The sequence below is a fragment of the Psammomys obesus genome, unplaced genomic scaffold (genome assembly GCF_907164565.1).
Source record: "Psammomys obesus unplaced genomic scaffold, mPsaObe1.curated_primary_1811, whole genome shotgun sequence".
NCBI classification, from domain to species: Eukaryota; Metazoa; Chordata; class Mammalia; order Rodentia; family Muridae; genus Psammomys; species Psammomys obesus.
The window spans coordinates 9,641,989-9,666,311 of NW_026585504.1; the positions used below are offsets into that span (position 1 = coordinate 9,641,989).

The 24,323-nt window shown below is 49.0% G+C and overlaps 1 protein-coding gene across 1 annotated transcript; it reads left to right on the top strand.

Moving 5' to 3' along the window:
- The first annotated feature begins 2,546 nt into the window (after positions 1 to 2,546).
- Positions 2,547 to 23,607, top strand: Hdc (histidine decarboxylase). The gene is made up of 12 exons (XM_055603632.1): positions 2,547 to 2,676; positions 4,645 to 4,817; positions 8,203 to 8,316; positions 9,209 to 9,331; positions 11,504 to 11,638; positions 11,891 to 12,034; positions 12,833 to 12,899; positions 13,986 to 14,148; positions 14,228 to 14,318; positions 17,998 to 18,096; positions 22,327 to 22,428; positions 22,576 to 23,607. The coding sequence occupies exons 1-12, from the start codon at positions 2,646 to 2,648 to the stop codon at positions 23,305 to 23,307; spliced, it is 1,974 nt and encodes a 657-aa protein (XP_055459607.1). The 5' UTR covers positions 2,547 to 2,645; the 3' UTR covers positions 23,308 to 23,607.
- Positions 23,608 to 24,323: the final 716 nt, after the last annotated feature.

Sequence of the window (24,323 nt, forward strand, 5' to 3'; positions counted from 1 at the left end):
GAGATCAAACCTAGGTCTCATGGAAGAGCAGCTGGTGCTCTTCACTGCTGAGCTGTTTCTCCAACCCCCCTTTTTAACTACTTGGCAAAGCAACTGCTCCCTTCCTCCCCTCCCTTCCCCTTTCTTCCCTTCTTTTCTCCCCCCCATTTCTTTCTTTCTTTCTTTCTTTCTTTCTTTCTTTCTTTCTTTCTTTCTTTCTTTTTTAAGTAGCCCGGGTTTTTCTGTGTAGCCCATGCTGTTCTGGAACTCACTTTGTAGACCAATTTGAGGCACGCCTCAAATTCAGAGATCCACCTGCTTCTGCCTCCCCAGCACCAGGATTAAAAGTGCTACCATCTCCTGGTTCCCTTTCCCTTTCTCCTGTGTGGCATTTTTCCCTGTATACCAAGCCATCCCTACCAGTGGCCAACTGACCTCTAATTCAATCCGATTACGACGCTGAATGGGGTTGGAACCCAGGGTGTGGGGTCGGAACCCAGGCTAGTCTGCTCCAGCTTTAGACACCATGTGTTTCCCAGTGAGGAGTGTGCTCCTTGTGGTTTTGACTACACGCTACAGACCCCACATTATTCTCGGGTTTAATTAATTTGGGGGGATGGCTCCCAGAACTATAGCAAACATGATTGCTGTTGATCAAGAAGGATATGATGGAGGGTAGAGAGTGACACAGGAGGAGCGAGCGCAAAGCTGCCTTCTCTGGGTGCTTATCCTTCAGTATCCCTGGATGTTCAGTAACTCCAAATTCTTCAAATCTTTTGTTCCAGAAGTACTTTAAAAGGAGGGGGAGGGGAAAGGGGGGAACTGGGGATCAGACTCAAAGTCCTGTGCACACTAAGTAAGTGATCTGCCATTGAGTCACACCCTAGCTCTTCCTACCTTCTGCCCTCTGACCATCCCTACGAATTTCATTGTCAAAACACGGGTGATGTTTTAGGCAGAGACTTGCTGTTTGTCTCAGACTGGGCTTAAACTCTTGGGCTCAAGCATCCTTGGACCAGAACCTCTGAGGAATAAAAGGGCCTCAATATAAACAACAACAACAACAACAACAACAAAAAACTCCTGCTATTTAGGAAACTCTAAGGATTTTTGATGTTTTGTGGCAGTGTTGGAGTTCAGGAAAAACACAACACCAGAATATGATTTCAGGAGAAGATGTTATGCCAAGATCACGAGACCCTCAGAGACCACCAGGAGACAACTCGATGCAAGAGAGCTTTATTACAAGAGCGATCGAACTCAGGACCCAAGTCTCACTGACAAAGCAGTAGAGACCCCGAGCCCTGGGTGAGCAGGATTTTTAAAGGGAAAAACCGTAAGCAGGAGTTTCCACAACAGCAAGCAGGGAGGTTCATGCCTTGACATTACAGCATTGGTTAAAAGCCATAGGGGCGAGGTGACCTTCTACATAATCACAATTGCCATTATTCTAAACTACATCTGGAACGTTGGGGAGAATTTTCCCAACCGATTCTCATTGATTGTTGCCAGGGAGATTCTCTCTATTTTCTATTAAGTATTTATTCTGTGATATTTCCTGGAGGCTGTTGCTAGGAGGGTTAACTTTGTTTTCTGTTAAGTGCACATTCTGTGATATTTCCTGGAACCTGAATTCAGCTCCCAGTCAAAATGGCTTCTCATTTCAAAATGGAGTCACCCAGGCTAACTTAAATTCTTCAAAGAGAATTTCCCACGCCCTTAATATGCTTCCTTCCTGTTATCCCGACAAGCCGTGGGCATAGGAGTGGCTCTCTAAAGCTGTCCTTTCATAAGAGACATTCAGGAAGAAACCTCTGTTAGGACAACTGCTTGCCTCAGGAAGAGGAGGCTGCAGATAACTGCCACCACCAGAGAGATTTTCATCTGACACAGGGCAGCGTTTCTTCCCCCTCACAGAACGTGCACCTTCCTGCACTCTGCCGCACCGAATGCCCCCTCTGTTCTGCAGCTCAGCTTGCTGTGCAAGCTCTCCTCAACTGAAGGGACTTCCATATGTTTCTCTCCCCTTTGTCAGCCTTCTGTTAGCTTAAACAGTAGCTCAGGCCAAGCACCCAGAACAAGTACTAAATAGCGATGGAAAGAAAAATCGTTTGTATTCATTGGCAGCTCCTGCCTGTTGTTGATCTGCCCTGAGCTCAGCCTGGCTAGCTATGGACTTCATGGAGCCTGCCCTTTCCTCCCCTCAGAGAGAAGCCAGGGCAGGAGCAACCTAGTCATCTGTGCTACTTATCGTGAATGTCCTTGTCCGCATCCTGGCCCCTGCGCTAGCAGCTTTGTCCTAGGCTGGGGCTCTGTATTCCGAATGCAGGAGCAGAAATGATGGAGGGTTCTTTTACCTTGTTTGCCTAAAGCTGCTTGGAGGCTTGGGTGGCAAGGTGCCCTGACTGGACTAAGAACACTGTTTCCTCTGGAGCTGTCGATCAGAGTTCTAATCAAGAAGGACTGGGACAAGAGAGGCTGAAATTAAGCCAGCAGGAAGGGACTTTATGGGGGCGGGGCTAAGGTAGGGGATGGAGAACTCTTTAAATAAGAGATGCACTGGCTGCCAGGGAGTGCCCAGCACAGACAGCGAACCAGAAGCCAGGCCGAGAGCTGCCTTCCACAGTGTCTTCTGTCTGTCTGCCAGGAGGAGCAAACCAAGGGAGATGATGGAGCCCAACGAATACCGAGCTAGAGGTGAGTGAAGGGTAAGTGGGGGTCTTCCCTGAGGGTAAGGCTGTGGAAAACTGCTCTTGGGGTCAGGTGACTGCTCCAGCTGCTTCGGGAGAGCTGGCTTCAGCTGTTCCTCCTGAATGGGATGCAGATCAGAGTTTAAACCGTTCCCTCATTCCCTCATTCCCTCTCATGTTCCCACTTCCAGGCACGCTGCTTGTAGCTTGCATTTCGTTTCCTTTCTACCTGCCCACAGAATAAGTCTTCTGCATTTGTGATCCACTGAGTTATCTAATGAAGAAGGAAAAAAGAAGTTTGTGTCTCAAATATTTGATAGCAAGACCTTCTTAATGTTCATTTCTCTGTGTGAAGTAGTTTATTCTTCTTTTAGTGTTCACTCCCTAAGTGTTCTCCAAGGCTTGCATGAAAAGCAAAACCAAACAGTTACCCTGTTTTCCAGCCTGGCTGTCTGCAAAGGGGAAACTGGTAATTGCTTAAAGGGAAGTTTTAGGACACATCCGCCAGAGTCACTTGTGACGTGATGATTGTGGTCCTGCTTTTTTCCATTTAGTAACCAACTGTAACTAACTGTGATACCCACCAGCTTAAAATGAAGGTTCTTCTAAACGCCTATGCGACCAAAGAGAATTTTGAGCGTCTTCGTAATTTTGTAATAGTCTTGTCTCCACCGCCGCTGGGTCAGGCTGTAAGTTAAGGTCCTGTCTTAAGTCTGACCTCTCCTCTCCCCACCTCTCTCAGCCTTGGCAGGTAGATGTGTGTGCTCTCCAACCGTGCACTTAGCTGAGAGCGAGGGTCCCTGTCCTGCGATGGAGCGCGCAGTCCTATGAGCCTGTCCCTCTCCTAGGATGAGTGGCAGCTCTCTTGTGTCGCTGGGCACCACTGCTGGGTGCCCAAGGCTGTGGAGGGCTGAAGAAGTCAAGCCCCCTGACTCCTCAGTTTTGTCGAAGTCTGGTTCTGTGCGTAGGAGCTTGGCATGAGCTGATGTACGGGGAATAAGTCAGGTTGCTTTTCTTCTTTGCTCATTTTCTCCTTTGCAGGGCACAGGAGTGGAGGGGGTGTTTAGGGAGGGCTTCTGGTGGGGAGAGCGAGTGAATGTGAGAGAGCGCACACACACCTCTGAAGACCAAGGCCCCTGAATAAATTATAGGGGAGAAAGAATAGCTGAGCTGCAGTGGTGTGGCTTGGCAGTTTTTTTTCCTTACCTCTTCCTCGTTCATTTGGTACTGTTATGTGAACATAAAAGGCATGTGCCAAGCCCTGCAGAACAGCACCAGGGAGCTGTGGGTGTCATGTTGGTTAACAAGTTCTTGTTTGGGTTCCTGGTTGTGCTTTAGCATGTTTCATGTGCCTCAGAAATTATATGTGGCGCTGTGTGTGTGTGTGTGTGTGTGTGTGTAAACTTCCAGTTTTAATCACACTCAGAAGATGTTGCCAAGAACAAAGATGAGAAGGTGCCGATTTAATGGGTCTAGCAAGATGTTTTCTTCTTTTCTTATAGCTGGGTGTGGGAGCTTTCATCTGTGCTGACAACATAGTACATGCGAGTGTGTGGTGTGTGTGTGAGTGTGAGTGTGAGTGTGTGTGTGTGTGTGTGAATGTGTAGCCAGTCTTGGATAAAAAAAAGCCACCAAGTCTCTGCAATGAGACTTTCAGGTAAGAAAGTAATAGCTACTCTGTTTCTGAGAGGACAACTGTGGAAAGTAGATGCATGGGCAGGTAAGGGGAAGGGGAAGAAATGTTTCACTTTGGTGCTAAGGTTTTGTGCTTTGTACAGTTTCCCCTTTGCTCATCTGTCCTCTCACATGCTCTTTCTGTCAGTCATTCACACCCTCACCCTCAAGGTCCTGTTGGGAGTCAGGTCTACACTGCCCACGAATCTATCTCCCTTCACCAAGTCTTATATCGGGGTCCAAGAGGGACAGGCATGGACAGGCCAAGGAATCGTGACCTGGTTCATCTGCTTCTGTCCAGGAAAAGAGATGGTGGATTATATCTGCCAGTACCTGACCACAGTGCGGGAGAGGCAGGTGACTCCCAATGTGCAGCCTGGGTACCTGCGAGCCCAGCTTCCTGTGAGCGCTCCTGAGGAACCAGACAGCTGGGACAGCATCTTTGGGGACATTGAACGAATCATCATGCCTGGGGTGAGCAATAGCAACTGCCAGGGTGATTCCAGATTTCAGGGCACATGGGGATGGATGGACGGTACCCTAAGAAATTCTCACTTGAGTCAGAGTGGCGGATGACACCTCACTCCCACCTTCCGACATAGACATAAGAGCCCATCTTGTAGGAGGGGAGGGCTATGTCTCTGCTTGGAAGTAGGTTTCTCATGCCAGTGATGCACTGTGGTACCAATGGGGAGGAGCAGAGGCCAGCAGAGTGGTCAGCTGGAGTGGATGGAGTCATGTAGGCTGTTTTGAAGTAAAGGGACAATTGCGAAGCCAGGAAGGAGAGCAGAGATCAGGGACAGTGCCTGCAGCTCAGTAGACAGGGCCTGGGACTCGCCTACCCAATCTCTGAAATCTTACCAAATGGAGGGAATAAAATGGAGAATACAAGTCCCCAGGAGCACTCTAGCTGCCAGGAAGACGTGGGCAGCTGGGAGCCCATCAGCCAGCCCACTCCGTCCTCTGTGTCATCCTTACCAGGAAGTCTGGTGACAGAGTTGCCTCTTGGAGGCAGGAGAGAGCTTTTCTGGCATTACTGATATGTCCCATGACAGAAGAGGGGGCAGCCTAAGGTGACAATGGCTTGGGCTGGAAACAGATGGAAGCTGACTGATGCGTGAGACTTGAGCTGGTGCTCACTGCCCTGGGCTGTGAGGGCATCCGTAGTCATCAGGAATAAGTAGTTCTGCTGAGGTGACCCTGATAACATCACCCTGGTTCCCTTCCCTGCCCTACACAGGTGATATGCCAGCCATGATGAGATGTTTCGTCTAACCTTCCTAGTGACCCATTTGACAATCCGGGAAACTGAGGCCCACAGAAGTTCATTATTTTGCTCCAGGTTCTGTGTGGCAGACCTGGGATTTCAGCCTGAGCTGTCTAAACCCCAGAGGCTTCTCCCATGCTTGTATACCTCTGTGGCAAGTGGCCGAGAATCTCCAAACTGCCCCTGGCCCTGGCAACACCCACTCCCCTCGAGCTGTGTGCCTCTAAAAGCTCTTCCCCCTGTTGACTTGAGGCCCCATCAGTCCCCAACAGCTTTGATCTCAGATGTGACAGATGTGTCTACGAGTCAGGATGAGCAAATGTTCGAACTCAGAAAGGACACGCTTGCCACGCAGTCAGTTTCACAAGCACCTTTGAGGAATGTCCGTAAGAGTACAACTTTTCAAAGGCCACGTCCCCTGATAAGATTATCTCACCAGTTTTCATTGTGTGACGCCATCGCCTCAGGGGCTAACTGTAGTCAGGAGTGAGGCTGAGAGCAACAGTTGGTGCAGCTGATGGAGGAAGGAGTCGAAGCAGTTTCCAGTGGGCGTGGCCAAGGAGGCTCATTTCTGGACTTGGAGGTCTGTCTGCTTTGATAAGGGCTCTTCTGGCTTGTCTCATCTGATTATTTTATAAGAACTGATAACTGCAGCTTGATAAGGCCAGGGGGTGGAACCCTTCCTTTGTTTCCAAAGTGAGAATAAGGGCCCAATCTTCCATCTCATCTTCTAGGCCCTACGGGTCAGCCTGGAAGTAGCTGGCCCTTTGCATTCTTATTGAACTGGATGTGTTTTTTTTTTTTCCTTCTACTTCCTACACACAGAGGAAAAAAAATGAGTTTGCTTTAATTCCAGTCTTTTCAAGAAAATGAGAGAAAAAGAGGAGGCAAGCAAACAAGCTTAGTGAGGAAAGGAGCTTGTGGGCAAGCCTGAGGACCCTAGTTCAAGCCCTGGGACCCATGTGGTAGAAGGAAAGAACAGACTCCCTCAGACCTTCAAAAGTGCACACACAGGACACACACACACACACACACACACACACACACACACACACACATTATAAAAATTAAAAAGAAAGAATATGAGACAGAGAGGTGAGAGAAACCCAGTGAGGGAAGGCAGGGTACTGGTCAGCTAGGGTGTGTGGGTGGAGTCTGGAGTGGGCAGCCTTGGGACCTGGATGATGTTTGGGACTATGTGATGCTACCTCTCTCTGCCACTTCCATTCCTCATCGATAAAGCAGGGATGAGGCTTGGACCTCTTGGGGATGCTGCAAGAATTAAATACGATAAAGCATGGAAGGTGGGAGATGTTGGAGCTGCCTGCTGGTCTCCGGCTTGTCGAGAATTGAAGGGAGAGGTTTGCTAAGAGTCAAGTCAGGTTGTGTGTCTGTTATCTAGTGGCTAGTTCCCTGTTAATATTACCACCTTACAAGAATGGCCAGTTTCTTGTTCATGTTCATCTTCTTAACAGTCGTAGGATTTGTTTTATGATGAGGAGGCACAGGAGAGGTTTCTGGTTTTGTAAGGGTCTGAGGTGTATAAATATTTTGAGATCATCTTTAAGAATAATTGAAAATGGATCTCGAAGTCGACTCAGGAAAACATGGGGCTTTGGAGCTTAAATTCCTGAACTTCACAGTACGTCAACAAGGAGCTAGCCGACTGAGGGCAAGAGTAGCTGTGGGTCCTGTGTCCTTGAACTTCACTGTGACTCTCGTCCTGTGTGGCACAGTGTTTGTGCTACAACGATTGCAAGAATTTGTTCACCCAGAACAGAGTGGTGCACTTAGACGCTCCTCAGGGAGTTGTCAGGAGAGGAAACATCCAGGCTCAGCGTTACTTGGGCTCAGGGGATCAGTGTGGGCTGTAGGCGCTGTGGAAAGGCTCATGAAGAAAAGGTTGGTAGTTTCCTAAGAATCAACAGGTCTTGGAGGTCACGAGGAGTCAGAGGTGAACACAGGTGGAAGCAGGACGGGAGAATGGGTCAGACACTGAGCAGATGGACACTGAGTATGTGTGGTCCCCTAGAGGAGGGTCCTCCCAGGTCCTTGTATCCTTGACTGTGGGCTCAGGGTCAGCCTAGAGTTTGCCTCTCAAGCACTTCTCTGTCCTTAGCTCTCCTGACTCTACCCTCACTGTGAAGCCAAGGGCGGCTTAGAACACATCTCTCTGACTCCCAGCGGGACCTTTCCTCCCAGAGACCTCAGTGATCCATAAAATGATAGAAGCTCTGGCCAGAGCCGACCTTACAGTGTCTGTTTCCTCCTTATTTCTGGCATCAGTGTGGGGTTAATGGTCGAGTCCCATGTCCCTGTTACCGCAGCAGTCTTCGCTTCTCACAATTTCTTTTTGATGTGCACAGAGGTTCTCTACTGATGAGCTAGCTCAGTCAGGGATACATGGAGAGGGAGAGAGAGAAAAGAGTAAGGAAAATGCCTTATTCTTGTGGAGTGTATTACTTGCCTGTCTGAAAAAAACTGTTAGAGTTGTCTCTTTTTGCCCTGAGAGGTTCTCTAGAGGAAGAGGGGGCTTTCTGGGTGCGCCACCTGGGGCCAACCGTGTGCGTGGTGTGTGTGCTCTCCTTCTAGGTGGTACACTGGCAGAGCCCCCACATGCACGCCTACTATCCGGCCCTTACGTCTTGGCCATCCCTGCTGGGAGATATGCTGGCTGACGCCATTAACTGCTTAGGATTCACATGGGTGAGCAAAAAATGCCTGTAACCACTGATCCCCGGGGACACAGCGGGTGCCGCTTCAGGGCAGACGAATGGGGTGTCTAAGGGAATGCTAATAATGGAGTACTAATTGAAAATAAAAGCATATTCAATATCATGGCGGCTGTATCATTAAAACTTAGCCTTTGTATAAATTATCTCATCTCATCCTGTAGAATCACGAGAACTGGCGCCATTATACAGATGAGGAAATTTGAGGTTTAAGTAGTTTATCTTCCTAAATCCACAGTGCATAGACAGACTCCGGATGAGATCTGAGCAGAGATCTGGCTATTTCTACAGTTTGTGACCTTAATGGAGCACTTTGATGCCCGTTGGGCCACAGCTTCCCCTGGGCTCTGTCTCTGAAGAGTTAGATATATGTTCTGGGATTTCCCTTGAGCTCCACTCAGAGGTGCCAGAAGCCTCGTGGAACAGTCTTATCTCTTAAGCTTGAACTTTTGCAGCGAGTAGGAGGTTGAGGAGAGTCTGACTCGGGCCGTTATCTTGGGAAAGAACACTGTAATTCCTTAGTAAACAGTTTCCCGTGGGCTTTAGGATACCAGCTGGGTGTTTTAGGGACTCGGACGGCCAAAGTCAAGCCAATTGTTTCTGGGTTATTTTCCCACAGAACCCTCGAGAACTGACCTCACTGAGAGCAGCTTAGATCCAAAGCCCCCATTCCTTCCCTCTCTGAAAGAGGAGGGTAGCATGGGAGGAACGGGTGCATGCATCCTGGGCCCCCTGGCCTTGACTCCTCCTCTGCAGAGTCAAGAGTCCTTTTCGCTATTTCGGCAGGGACACTGATGTTTCCGGGGCTGGTGGGGGCATCTCCTTGCCCGTGCTCAGTGCAAATGAGCGTCCTTTGCTTCTTTCAGGCTTCTAGCCCAGCGTGCACAGAGCTGGAGATGAGTGTCATGGACTGGCTGGCGAACATGCTGGGGCTGCCGGAGCACTTCCTGCACCACCATCCCAGCAGCCAGGGGGGCGGCGTGCTGCAGGTGCCTCTAATGACGACCTTCTGTCTCACACAGAGAGCAAAGGCGACTCCTTCCCCACTCACCTCAGCCCTTCACTGTCACATCCTGCAGCATCATTATAGCTTGCACCTCCTTCAGCGTCCAGTCCATTTGTGCCACTGTCTTCACCACTTTCCCTTATGGGAAACAGATGAGCTCAGCACCTGATTATTACGGGCCCGGGTGTCCTTGACTCAGGTTTCATAGCTTACAGTCTGACATGTCTCTCCTGTAATTCTGTGCTGGTCTGTTATACCTGTGGCATGAGGAAGGGCGGAGTAAGGAGAGACATACCTCTGACCCTGTCTTTTGCTAGTTCTCTCTTCAAATACTTCTGTTTTTCAAATAGTAACAGCTCAGGGCCCAGCTCTGTGAGCCACCCCCCCACCCCCCCACCCCCACCCCCCGCCGCAGACCTAGCTCATTGGTAAGATGCTGTTGCTCTTGACATCTGAGGGAATGGTTTGGAGAACTTTGGGAGTCCTTGAATTCTGTGATAGTATATCCATATCCTGCTTCTATAATCTATAAAACAGATAATGATGTTTCCCTAAAGAGCAGATAAAAGGATTAGATAAATTAAATTACCCTCAGTGTTCTGAGGGGGAGGCCTTGCTAAGTTTCCTGGAACCGCTAGCTATCTAACCGAACTCCACCCCTATTCTTGCAGTGAGATTCAGTCAAACACATTCTTAAGGCAAATGTGTTTGTCTCAGGCTTCCTATGAGCAGACAGAACTTGGGATATATTTGGGAAAATACAATTTCTAGTGTACACATCTTGCTTGCCTTTTTTCTTTGTTGTTGTTTGTTTGAGACAGGATCTCTTCCTGTAACCCAGGCTAGCCTGGCATTCACTATGTAGCCAAGGCTAACCCCCGACTCATAGCAATCCTCCTTTATCATGCTGCTGAGTACTGAGGTTGCAGAGGTAAGCAGGTGAGCTTGCTTTCCATCGGATCTTCCCAATGCCCTGGTGGGTACACAGCATCAACTCCGCGACCGTAAGATCTTGACAGAGCTCAGAGACCTTAAATAACAGTTGCTAAGTGAGAGAAATAAGATTCTAAGTCAGGAATGTCTAAATCCAAACCACTCTCTCTTCTGCGTTCATCGGCCACCTGAATTCGAGCTATTCCTACAACCTTCTGAACACCATTTCCTCATCTGTAGTGCTAAGACAGCCATCTCAGAGAGGTGTTTGAGGATCAAATGGGACAGGGAGTGTCTTGTAAACTACAGATTGTGGTACGGATAGGAGGTGAGATTATCACTGATATGTCTTCCTCGTTATTTCGTGATGTTCAACCACTGAATCGTCTGGGGTTCTGATCTACCCATGTCTACCTACTGTCTACTGCCCATGACAGTACCCACTTGGCTTTTCAGCGGATCCTATAAGCTGTAGCTCACCTGGATATTTCACGAAGTAAATGCTGAGTGGAGAGAGGTCAAAGGTTTCTGAGACACAGCTGATAGGTCCTCCAGGCCCCTCACAATCATGGCTGGAGAAAAACTCAGCCAGCCTTGTCTGCCTTAAGGGGCAATTTCTTTAATGGGGATGCTCTTCATTTGGTAGACAAAAATGGGTCTCCAGAGGGAATGGTAACCAAGTTGACAAGAACTATTGAAAACAACCAGGCTAAAAGCACCAGCCCCTTGCACAAGCCCGCACTCTCTCTGGGGTGTCCTTGTGGATACAAACCCCATTTTCATACTGGAAAAACTTTTCCTGTCTTTTCCCTCCCTATCTTTTTCTCTTTCTCTCTTTTGTGATGGGGAGCAAACACAAGGCAGAGTGTAGGTTAAAATGGGCTCTACTACCGAGATATACTTCCAGCCCTAAGTATATATTTTTTCTTTTCAGTAATTTTTACATGGCTAGCAAACATATTCACAGCAAATGGAACATTCTCTTGCTTGTTCCTGAAGCATTCTTTTTCTTGTTTTGGTAGTCGCTCTGAGAGGTGTTGGCATTATGTGCAAACTTACTTTCAGAATGCAGAATACATATGTGAGTCTGGAGGAAGGAGGCCCTTTGGGAAGCAGTGACCCACTTCCTTATTAATAGTGATCACATACACACACACACACACACTACTGGGAAACAGGACATAGAGAGGCTGACACGCTTGGCAATCCCTCTCCACTACAGAGCACCGTCAGTGAATCCACTTTAATCGCCCTGCTGGCAGCACGGAAGAACAAAATCCTGGAAATGAAAACGTCTGAGCCCGACGCGGATGAGTCCTCTCTGAACGCTCGTCTTGTTGCCTACGCCTCTGACCAGGTAACTTGCTTGACATAGGTCCCTCATGTCAGGGCTTGGCTCCGGAGTCTTAGTACCTGTGTCATTTTCATCCATACCTGTGAATCCTGGGTCTCAGGGAAGTTTGAGCCTGCGTATTGATTTCAGAAACCACAGTGAAGGCAGATTTCCAGCATGGGTATTAACTCCTTCTGTCTTGGTCTTCGGCCACTCCTGGTCATACTCATGTCACCGTGGCCCTTTGCTGACTGAAGCTTTCCTTGGCCCATGTAGGCTCACTCCTCAGTGGAGAAGGCTGGCTTGATTTCCCTGGTGAAGATCAGATTTCTGCCCGTGGATGACAACTTCTCACTGCGCGGCGAGGCTCTCCAGAAAGCCGTTGAGGAAGACAAGCAACAGGGCTTGGTGCCCGTGTTTGTAAGTCAGAATGTATCTTTGAGATCAGAGTGCTAGAGCATGAATGTTAGCAAGCAAGGGATTTTGACAGAATCCTGGTAAATTAATAGAAGTAGAAAATGCCTTAAGTACCCTTTAGTGTTTTACAAATTATGAGGTGTTTCCTTTCTTTTCCTTCCTTTCTTTTCTTTCTTCCTTCCTTCCCTGCCTCTCACCCCCTCTTGAGATGGGGTTTCTCTGTGTAGCCCTGGCTATTCTAGAACTCACTTTGTAGACCAGGCTGGCCTTTGCTTCCTGAGTGCTGGGACTAAAGGCATGTATCACCACACCTCACTCAAGGTGCACTTTCTTGATGTGTTATGAAATAATATTTATGGGTTGTAATCATTGCTAAAAAGAAACGGCAAATATCCAATTGCATTTATGCACCCAGAGTATATTTTGTTCTGTGAAACTTTTATTTTGGGTTTATTTTATTTTATTTTATTTTATTTTATTTTATTTTATTTTATTTTATTTGAGATAGGGTCTCACTATGTAGGCCTGGTTAGCCTTGAACTCACAGAGACTGATCTGTCTCTACCTCTTGAGTGCTGGGATTAAAAATGGGCGCCACCACACCCGGTGAAACTTTCATTTTAAATGTACATGTGTGTGTACTAGGTTGCTGTGTAAAGTGGCTTTCTTACTGCGAGTTATGATAAAATAGAGCGTGAAATATGCACTGTTCTGTGTGAGGGGGCGCAGGCGGCAGATGATGTCGGCGAGGGGAGTCTTGTTCAGGCTCAGTGTGTCATGTGAATCTTTAATTCTCTGTAGGTCTGTGCAACGTTAGGAACCACCGGAGTCTGTGCATTCGACAGGCTGTCAGAGCTGGGCCCCATCTGTGAGTATCTGTCTTTTTTGGTGGGAGGGAGGGAAATCACCAAAGGTCGTGAGACTCACTCCCCAGCAGCACGGGTCGTTGGGCTTTTCCTAGCGGTGAGATAAAAGCCAGAAATTCTGTACTTTGCATTATGTCCTTGGAAGCATCAGCTCTTCATCGCTGTAATACCTCAGATAATGAAACTATAAAGAGCATTTTATTCTGTGTGCTTGCACACAGCTTGGAAACAAAGGTATCCACTGGCAGACTATGTGATGAACTCACAGTTTTGGAGGTTTCCAGTCTACAATCAGTTGGCCCTGTCACTTTTGGACCCAGAACGAGGCACCAAAGTTAGAGAGTAACCAACAGCACATCACAAGCCAGGGAGTAAGTTAGAGAAAAACCAACAGCATACCACAAGCCAGGGAAGGAGAGAGGGGAAGAGATCAAAGTCCCATCATCTCCTCGAACTACACTCCAATGACCTGCCTATAGGCTCCATCTTTAAAGGTTTCACCCAGTATTGACACCCTGAGGAACAAGCTTTTAACACGAGAACCTTTAGGGGACATGGACGATCTGAAGTATGGAAGACTCAAGTCTTCACATTCTCTCACTTGTAATGTTGCAATTTATTCAAAGCAGACTGTACTTTAGACAGCTTCTGGAGAAGAAAAGGGCAACTCAGGAGACACCGCGGGATGGATAAGACAGAGAAGAACCCCAGACGTGACTGCTTAATTCCCTAGTGAGAAGCCCACCAAGGGCAGACCTCTCTCTAACTGCTGCTAGACGTGTTGACGTTGTTTTCTGGGCTGTAGAGCAGTCGGATTTTGTGCTAGGGTGTTCTGGGTTGAGGCTAAGGTCGCAGTGGCCCTCCGCGCAGTGGGGGAAGACCCACGCATTAGGAGGCAGCTTCGCCGCTTTCATACCTGCCATCTCATCTCCACAACTTAGTGACTCCTTCAGCAAAGCCCGCCATCCTTTTCCAGGTCTTCTCTTTGCAGCCTGCCACGGTGTTGGCCAGGTGCGCGGTGCCTTTTGGCTGGGGGTAGCAGCTCTCCACGGCCCCCACCCCCCAGCAGACGGCATTTGCTTTCTCAGGTGCCAGGCAGGGGCTGTGGCTCCACGTCGATGCTGCTTACGCGGGCACGGCCTTTCTGTGCCCCGAGCTCCGGGGATTCCTGCAGGGCATCGAGCATGCCGACTCCTTCACCTTCAATCCTTCCAAGTGGATGATGGTACACTTCGACTGCACTGCGTTCTGGTGAGCCGAGCTCTGAGCGTGGAAATGCCTCCCCTCCCTGGCGAGACCTCGCCGCTAACACCTGCTTGAAAACCCACAGGGTCAAGGACAAGTACAAGCTGCAGCAGACCTTCAGCGTGAACCCCATCTACCTCAGACATGCCAACTCCGGTGCGGCCACTGACTTCATGGTGAGTTTCCAGGAGCGCGCAGCCTGTGGCTTCTAAGATGGGACTGTTGGCAGACTTGAGGTTTTGCACGGCTGCTTCCCTCAAGAGGCAGCATGCTGTGAGTTCATCATATAGTCTGCCACTGGATACCTTTGTTCCCAAGCTGTGTGCAAGCACACAGAATAAAATCCAGAAAATATTTAAAAAAACAAGAAACAAACAAAAAAACCACCCTAGGAAAAATCACAGTTTCTGAATTCTTTCGGTTTGTTTTCCTCCCAGATGGGATGTGTTCTCTCCGCCACAGGTAGATCTGACCCTTTTACCATCTTTGGCTGTTTTTGTTTGTTTGTTTGTTTGGTTTGGTTTGGTTTACTGCCCAGCAGGAGAGTGCAGACCATTTCCTCTGGTGGGAAAGCGGCTCCTTGTTAAATTGCTTTCGGGTCCCTCTCCTTGACACAGGCCGTGCAGAAGTTCTGTTAGGAGGATGAGACCCTAGGGTCCTCTGTGAGGCTCTGGATGTCTCCAGCCTTCCAGGCTGCCTACACCTCAACTCTTTTAGGCTCTCAGCATGTCCCATGTCTTAGGGAAGCAAGTTTGAAGATGAGCCCTCGTTTTAGGTGAGACTGGGGGATGAACAAGCATGGAATACATCATGCTGCCAGTGAAAGGTTTGCACGGCGAACGTGGGTGCTTGGCTTGGAATTCTAGGCGTCCGTGGTAATCTGAGAAACTACTGAAAGTCCCTAGGAACGTGGCACTGACTTCATACAGGGGTCTATGAGGTTTTGACAGGAACAAACAGGGTGACTTAGCACAGTGTCCAGGTGGCAAATGCACAACAAATCATGTGCATGAGACACCGGGAAGCTCTTCAGTTAAGCTGCAGAGGTTTACTATTCCAACATGGCCAGACACACAGCACCAAGGCTGGATTTGCCTGTGTGTGAAGCCCTGCTTCTCCTCTGACCCATCTGAGTGGTCTTGGACAAAGGGCTTGGGTTCTGTCTAGGTTTTTCTTTCTGCAAACAGAGACAGGAACAGTTCTGCCTTCTAAGCCTGCGGTGAGAGCAGAATGAATTAATACAGTGACAGTCTGTCAGTGAAGCCTTGGTGAAGAGCTGGTTTGTTTTTCTCCCTGGACAAGCAAAGCGGCTTTTCCTTTTATTTAGTTCTTCAGTAGTAGCGCTGTCATCACATTACACTGAAGATTCTCCCATGAGGATATTTTCTTGAGGTCTAGGAAGGTTTTAGAGTTGCAGATAGTAAGCTAACAGTATTGGGGGGTGGGGAGGCATTCTTTAGGACTTAAAGATAGATGACCTCTCATGCCCTTTCTGGTCGGTTTTCCAAAAAAAAAAAAAATAATAATAATAATTAAATGGAAAAAAAAACCCTCCATAATTAAACTCTACATCTGCCAGTCAGTCCTGACTTTGAAATAATGCCTACGATTCTAGGAGTCTTGTTGGACTTGGAACTTCTGATCCTGACTCCACCTCCCAAATGTTGGGATCACAGGGTATGCCAGTGTATACATGCCAGTGTACACAGTGCTGGGGATCAAACGAGGGCCTCCTGCATGCTAAGCAAGCGCTCTGCCCACTGAGCGCCTGCTGTATTCTTGAAGGTCTGTGTGGTTCTAGCCTGGGGTGGGGGTGTGCTCGTGACTCAGTTAAGCCTCGGTGTGGTCTGAGGGCCACTAATGATGTTTCCTCAGAAACAGCTGGATCTCTGGGGATGCCTTTCTTTGCTGCTTTGGGAAGCTTCCATCATGGCATCACTGTGCAATCTAGTGGATATAATTTTCAAGCATATGAGGAAATTCCTAGAGCAATGAGGCTGCTCTCTTTGTCGTAATACTGAGGCCCTCATGGCTGCTCCAATCTTCTTTGGGCCTGAGGGGCTACAGTTTTTAGTAGAAGCCTAGCCATGCTCTGAGAGGAGATAGAAGCGTTACAGTGTTTCAGGTACTTAATATGGGGAAGGAGCCTCCGGATCCGGAGTCAGGGCTAGTGTCTCTGTCGTCAGCAAAATTTCCCTGCACTTTATTCTGTATCCCCCCAATGGCAGAGAGCACCAACAGCAGGGAGAAGACACAGTGGATTCTGGGACACATTTCTAGTTAAGGAAGTTCCATGCCAGTCTATGAGCCTGAACTTCCCGACCCTGCAGAAACTGGTTAAGACAGTCTCTGGATCCATATGGTGTGGTGTTAGCTGAGAGAGGAGGAGGAGGAGGAGGAGGAGGAGGAGGAGGAGGAGGAGGAGGAGGAGGAGTGGCGATTGGAGGAGAACACAGCCAAGATGCTCCCTGTCTCTCCCTAGTAATTTTCTGGTCAGTTTACCACAGTCATCTCGAAACCAGGACCTTAGAGGGAGCTCTCAGCACCCATTCATGCTGCTAAACGCTCTTAGGACAAGGGTAGGGCAGGCTGCGGCAAGGATCTTGTACTTTCCTAAGGTTTTGGTGCCCTCTGCTGGCTGACAGACGTCCTTGTGGCCCTCCACTGGGCATGTTCTTGAAATTGAAGATTGCCCTCTCTTTTGACAGGGTCCAGACAGTCCTGGCTGTCTGGAACTCCACAGGTAGAACTCATAATGGTCGGCCTGCCTCTGCCTCTCCAGTGCTGGGATCAAAGGTGTGTGTCACTGTGCCTGGGAGCTCAGTGCTCTGTTGAAGGGAACATATTGTCCTTGATACTAGGTAATGTGCCAGCTGTGTCTGGCCTGGGAAACCAGAGTGATTCGTAAAGATGAGGACATCAGTGAAGACTTGCAACTCCATAGAGAGAGGCAGATGAATGTTCGACAGGATGAAACATTTTTAGGAAGCAGGAGTTGTGGTGGAGGCTTTCTGACATTTGAGGGAGAGCTTGGGAGAAGCCATGTTGCTCATTAGGACAACTGCAAATGTCCCCCAAACCATTTGCCGTGTTTTCAGATCCAAGAGTTTGGATTGGGAATTTTCAGATGTGTGGTAACTGCAGTTTTGAACTTTAAGCTCTGTTGAATTTGGCACCGGGACAAACATCAATTTCAGTCTGAGACAAGGGTTCACACATTCCCTTCTGCAATCTGAAAGCTCGGGTGGTGCATCTGAGGCTACAAGAATCTCACAGGCAAAAGCCAGTAGGTGGCAGCAAGGTTAAATCAGGACCCACTATCTTGGCGCATGGCGGAGACACACAAGTGATTTGAGCTCATCACCTAAACGGCCTAGACTGACTGGACAACTTTCTCTGAGTTTTTGCATCCACTTTCCCGGGAAGTGCCTTTGCTAGGTCATTTGCGTGCCTGTGAGGTAGCCCTGCCAAAATCACACAGGGTAATTGACCAGGCAGAGCTAGCGGGAAACTCAAGTCTGTCAGGCCCCAGAGGCTGAGCTGTACTTTAAGCCACTACCCATGCTGAGGACAGACACAGAACTTTAATTTCTGCTAGTCAGGGAACCTGCCTCGGGTCTAGGCTGGGATGAAATACTGAACGCAGCGGTTCACATGAAGTCACCCTTGTCTTGTCTATCTGTGAGGTACCGCCCAGATAAGCTCGGCATGGTTTGCTCCTTAGCAACAGCTTTGGGAGTCATGACGACACCATTGGTCCCAGGAGGGCTGGGCAAGCAACCCATAGAGTGAAGGGAGCCCAAGGGAGTGGGCGCCTTGCTTCTAACCGCGAGCTCTGTGTTTTTTTGTTTCTAGCACTGGCAGATCCCTCTGAGCCGGCGCTTTCGCTCCATTAAGCTCTGGTTCGTGATTCGGTCCTTCGGGGTGAAGAATCTTCAAGCCCACGTCAGACACGTACGTTGTGTGAGGGCCATGGGACCGAGCCCATGATGCTTTGCATCTTAACGGAAGGAGGACTTGTCCTGGGTTTCCAAATCTGCCCCCGGGGATCTTTGGTGTCTGGCTCAAGCGGTAGGACACGTAGGGGCCTCTGGGATTTGACTGTTGGTTATCTAGAGGCGTGCTGAGCACCACGTGATCCCAGTGGGCCGTCTGTGATTTGTAGCTCACGTTGTTTGTCTTCTAAGCAGTCAACACCAAGCGCAGCTTCCTCTGAGCTTTTGGCATTTCCTTGTTCTATCACTTCCCCGAGTGTTTCCCGTTGCTGTCTTTGAGAACTGAGAACTCAAAAGCCTATTTTGCAGAAAGTGAAAGTAGGTCAAAGGGCAGCGTGTATGGGCACAATAGGGCCATAACTTTTTTGGGGGTGGGTGTGGGGGCGGGTTAGGGGTGTGGAGAGATACCCTGATTGTCACAGCTGGTTGAAAGTTCTGCTCACTATTATGGTGATGTCTGAAACCTAGATTTCCCCTCTTGCAGCCAGCCCTCCATACAGCCCTGCCCCACAGATACCTAGTGAGAACCTCCTGGTACATGACTTTTCCAGTTCAATTTAGCAACCACACAGTTATTGTGCTAGTGAAGCTACTCAGAGTTAAGTGATTGTGACACTCATGTTGCTCAAGGAATAGACGCCAAGCTGAGAGCTCAGCCCAGCAGCATTTCTCAACAGCAGGGTTGACTCAGAGGCGAGACTTTTCTCTGCGTCACATCTTTGCCCTTACACCTTTCTCTTAGGGAAATTCCTTATTTCTTCAACAAACCAGAACAAAGAGAAATGGTGAAGGTAGTACCTGGACTGGCCAATGAGCAGTTGTCACTTAGTGTCCTAAGGCACCTTAGGCCCTTCCTGCCCTTCCTCTAGCGTCAGACTTAGGATTGGAAGGTAGTGGGTGGAACAGAGGCTATGGAGGCCATGGGACTTTCTTTTGCCTGCAGCTTGGGATTGGGTATTCAACTATAGGTCAACGTTCCTAACACTGCCTTTGGCTGGCCCTGGAGCGCCCTCACTTCCCTATTTGACTATACCAGCCAGCTCTCTGGGTCTGCCTTGTTCTCATCGGCCCTCACCTTAGTTTGGGTATTCCACACACTCCTCCAAACTCCAAACCCAGTTTCCAGCTGCGCCCTCCACCCCCATCCCAATTACCTGCTGAGAAGGTCTCTCTGAGTGCTCCCCATCTTCTGCCTCTGTGGCATGCCCAGGCTCACCAGGCAAAGCACACTTGAAGGGCCAGGGAGCAAAGCCCTGCGGTGGTGAGGACAGAGAGCTGATTTATCTCTTTAAGTTGCCTATGATGGAAATATCACTTGCACAGCACTTCAAAGAGTCCATATGCTCTTCATTATAGTCGTCAGGTGAGGCTCACAACAGTAACGACTTTGCTCAAGTGTGAAAGTCCCGGGACTGTACTGCAGCCCTCCCAGTTACAAGCCCTTTCTCCTGTATCGTTCTGGCTGCCATGAACTGTGCTGAGCTCTTGAAGCCAGTGTGTGTGAAACATTTCTATGCTACAGAGTGGTGCTTTAGAGATTTGAATTTTAGTTTTACCCTTCGGTGACTTTGGGCAGATTAATCTTCCTGTATTTGCTTTCTTGGACCTACAAAATGATGCGGTAATGCCATTCTCAAAGGTTAAATGAGATGCGACACACACAGATTTTAGCATAGAGCCTGGCAATTAAGTAGTCCTCCATTTCTTCCTTCTCTCTCTCTCTTTTTCTCCTTCCTTCCTTCCTTCCTTCCTTCCTTCCTTCCTTCCTTCCCTCCCTCCCTCCCTCCCTCCCTTCCTTCCTTCCTTCCTTGGTGTAGTCTGAGCTTGTCTCAAACCTTCAAGCCTCTTTTCAGTACTTGTCCACTGGATTGCACCATGACCACGGATTTTTCCTTCTAAAGACAATGAGCTGTCTATCATCAGCCATCTCCCATCACCTGTAGGTGAATGGAAAACTTTTGTAAACAGCCAGAAGGTCAGATGTATTTTGGGTTTTTTTTTTTTGCTTTGTTTTTTGATTTTTTTTTTCGTGTGTGTGTGTGTGGATCCTTGTGGTTCTTCCAGTCTCTGTTGTAGCTACTGGACCCTGTCATTGTAACACAATGACAGTATGTGAACACAGGGACACAGCTCGAATTTTTCTTTTTTTGAAATGTTTCAAGAAGTAGTGGTTCTAAGATGGCCCATGGCAGTCACGGCTCCCTGGTGAATGGCGTGCCAACACGGGTTGGCGGTGCTGCTCTTGTCCCTTTTGCTGGGGTCTGTAGTGAGCACACCACCTGCAGTGTGTGCTTCTCTCCCTTGGCCTCTGTTCTGTCTTGGAATCAGCTTGCCTCATGAAAGGGAAGAGCATGTGGCAGGAGGAGAAGTCTTTGCAACCGGGAGACCTACCTTCTGCCACCGAATCTCGGGAGAACCACCCTCCCCTGGCTTTTAGAAAGTGGGGATGCTGAAGAAGGTGGGCTCCGAGGGGCCTGCACCAGATGCCAGGGTGGGACATAGAGCTTTTTCACAGGGCAGGTAGTGGAAACGGGCCTGCAGGGAAGGAGTGACAGGAAAGAACCATAACCAGGTCAGAACTGAATCATAAAGACACTGGAGAGCTGGGGAACAGTCACTGTGTTTTCCCTTGCAGACGAAAGCTTCTTGGGGATCAAGCGAGGGTGTAGCTCACTGGTGGGTGGATGGCTTGCTCGCCATGCACAGAGCCCACTATCTGGCCCTCCAGTCCTGCCTCAACCTCTCCTGGTGGAGGCAGAGGGATCAGTGCTTCAAGGTCATCCTTGGCTGCATAGTGAGTCTGAGACAGTCTGGGATAAGGGAGAGCCTTTCTCAAGAAAGAGAAAGCAAAAGAAAAGTTCACGGGGTCACAGCTAAGAACTTGAAATAGACGGTAGAGAGAGAAAGTGGAGCAGACAGAGGTTGGTCCAAATGGCACCATCTCCTCACTGTCAAGGATGGCAGCTGAAGCGCTTGTCTTCTGAAACAGAGGGCCAGGTGGGAGTTTCAGCCCATAAAAATCACTTAGCAGAGACTGTGAGAGAAAAATAACCCAGGCTGGGGTTAGGCTGGAATCTCTAGGTCATAATTATCCCCCCAACCCCACCATTGACCCATTGGTCTCACTGTGTAGTCCTGGCAAGTCTGGGACTCAACAGACAGGCCAGATCAGCCTTGAACACACACACACACACACACACACACACACACCTGACCACCTCTGCCTCCTAAGTGCTGGCATTAAAGACCATTAAGTACCGCCACTCCTGGCAACCTCAAACTTCTGGTCCTCCTGCCACAACCTCCCCATGCCTCAGGAGTTGTTGATTGAACTCAGAATTTTATGCCCAGTGGGCTAGCAGATCGCCAGCCTCGTCCTTTATTAAAAAAAAAAAAAAAAAAATCTTATGTGAAAGTAAAACCCAAGAAAACCACAGGAAAATTTAAAAGATCATATAAGCTTTGTACAAGATCAACAAGATATGAAAGCTTTGGATGATAAATACGCACAGCATATAAAACAACTCTGTTTTAGTGTACAATGTGATATTACCTATGTTCAATAGCAAGGGAGTATTGCTATTTCCGGAACGTTTCACCACCCCAAGAAGAAATTGCACCTATTACCTGCATGCAAGCCTCACCCCTGCCCTTGAAGGCATAGGTGGGAACACTATGCAAAACACAGGCTCCCCGTGAACTGTCAGGAGCAAGGGATGGAAACGCCTTTGCGCCATGGAGTGTGAAGAGTGTGGTGAGGTGAGGGAAGGCAGCAGATACTTTTGAGGCAGGGCTATGGCTCAGCCCACAGTCTGCTCTGCTTTCTGCGCCGGCTCACTGAGTTGGGCCCTTGCTGGCTCCCTTGGCCCATGGAGAAGCTGAGAAGCCAGAACAGGAGACTGATTGCTGAGTTATATATAAAGCATGCATCTTTTGCGTTCTGGGGCTAAGCTGAAAGAGGACTTTGAGACACAAGGTCTCTGGGTGGGTGTGACAGAACTGAAACAGTAGGGTTTTGCCAACTTGCATATGAGCGAGCTCGAACGAGGAAGGCAGGCAGGCAGGCAGAGGCCACACAGGTGTCAGCATTCATCTGGGTCACCGGTCGAAGTTGCTAAACAGTGGCAAAAGTGCATGTAGTTTGGTTGTTGCCTATTAACCACAGTTTTCTCCATGTTTACAATTCCAGGGTACAGAAATGGCTAAATACTTTGAATCTCTGGTCAGAAATGACCCTTTCTTTGAAATTCCTGCCAAGAGGCACCTTGGTTTGGTGGTTTTCCGTCTTAAGGTAATGCACTCTTTCATGGCTCTCTGAGAAAGGTGCTTCTCTACCAGAGGTGAATGGGTAATGAGTCTCTTAGACCAGTAAATGCTGGGCTTCAGGGAGCGCCTACAGGTGCCATGACATAGAATCCAACTCTTGTTCTTCATATAGGGTCCTAACTGTCTCACGGAAAGTGTCTTAAAGGAAATAACCAAAACTGGCCAGCTCTTCCTCATTCCTGCTACTATCCAGGACAAGCTGATCATCCGTTTCACAGTGACGTCCCAGTTCACCACCAAGGATGATATCCTGAGGGATTGGAACCTCATCCGAGATGCTGCTCACCTGGTCCTGAGCCAGCACTGCACTTCCCAGCCGAGCCCTCGAGCCAAGAACCTAATCCCACCGAGCAGGGCCTCCAGGGACCCAAGCACTGGGTTATCCCTGGAGTCTGTCAACGAGGGAGGGGATGACCCAGCTCAGGCCCGGAAGATCATCAAGCAGCCGCAGCAGCCGGGGGCTAGTCTGGTGAGAAGGGAAGGCGGCTGTGATCCCCTTGACGAGTGCTTTTCGGAAGAGGAGGCCCCGGATGCCACCAAGCACAAGCTGTCTTCCTTCCTGTTCAGTTACCTGTCGGTGCAGAACAAGAAGAAGACTGTGAGGTCCCTCAGCTGCAACAGCGTGCCCGTGAGCGCTCAGAAGTCGCTCCCCACAGACGGTGCAATGAAGAACGGGGGCTCCTTCCGGGCCAGGATCTTTTCCGGGTTTTCCGAAGAAATGATGATGATGAAGAAGAGCGCCTTCAAAAAGCTGATCAAGTTCTACAGCGTGCCCAGCTTTCCCGAATGCAGCTCTCAGTGTGCCCTCCAGCTGCCCTGCTGCCCTCTGCAGGCCATAGTGTAGACGGGAGTCTTCGGTCAGAATGCCAAGATGTGCTTCAGGGAGTTTGTGAACCCCTCAGAATTGTGTGCAGCTTGTGTGCTTATGTGTGTGTGTGTGCATCTTGAGCGGAGCAGGTCCATACTTTGGATCATAGCCTCACAGGGGCGTCCATGACCTACAATGGACTGTAATGGGGGAGTTTAAGCCCCCGGGCTCCAGAGGGTTGCAGGGGCCTGTTGGCTAGAAGGGGCTGAGACAGTGAGCGCTGCCCTGTTAAGCTTGTAATGTGAAATGCGTCCTAGAAATAAATCGTGCTTATATCTGAAAAAAAGCATAGTCCGTCTTAATCGGCACCCAAAACATCGGTGACTGAGCAAGCCATGTGCTGGGCGTGCAATGCCCGATCCTGCTTTTCAGAAAGCTGAAGATTTTCATTCAGTTCTGAGAAAGCTGAATTGGAGAGTACCTTGGCAGCAAGCAAGGAACGCAGCCTGTTATTTGATACAGGGGCTTTTTATGTAGCTCTGGCTGTCCTGGAACTCGCTCTGCAGACCAGGCTGGCCTCAAACTCACAGAGATCCTCTTGCCTCTGTCTCCCCAGCGCTGGGATTAAAGACATGCACCTCTATGCTAGGGCCAGCAGTTTGTTAATTCTCAGTTAACCCTGTAGTTTCCACTTTGTGCATGGAGAGCTGTGTGACCTGAGGCAGAGGTGTCTTCATTTATAAACTGTCTTGCAATTACCTATGGGAAAGTCTTAGAAACAAGACAACAGCTGGGCATGGGTAGCGTACACCTGTGATCCCAGTGCTCAAAAGGCAGAGGCAGACAGATCTCCGTGAGTTTGTGGCTAGCCTGGTCTACAGAGTGAGTTCCAGGACAGCAAAGGCTACATAGAGAGACCCTGTTTTGAAAACTTTTCTTTTCTTTTTAAATTTATTATAATTTATTCACTTTGTATCCTAGCTGTAGCCTCCTCCCTCATCACCTCCCAATCCTGCCCTCCCTCTGTCCCTTATTGCCTCCCATGCCCCTTC

Bases quoted from the DNA above. Each gene is read 5' to 3' on its own strand.
- Hdc (XM_055603632.1), top strand. From the start codon at position 2,646: ATGATGGAGCCCAACGAATACCGAGCTAGAG. The intron at 9,332-11,503 runs GTGCCTCTAATG...TCTCCACTACAG, and splicing joins AGGGGGGCGGCGTGCTGCAG to AGCACCGTCAGTGAATCCAC. The intron at 14,319-17,997 runs GTGAGTTTCCAG...TTTTGTTTCTAG, and splicing joins GTGCGGCCACTGACTTCATG to CACTGGCAGATCCCTCTGAG.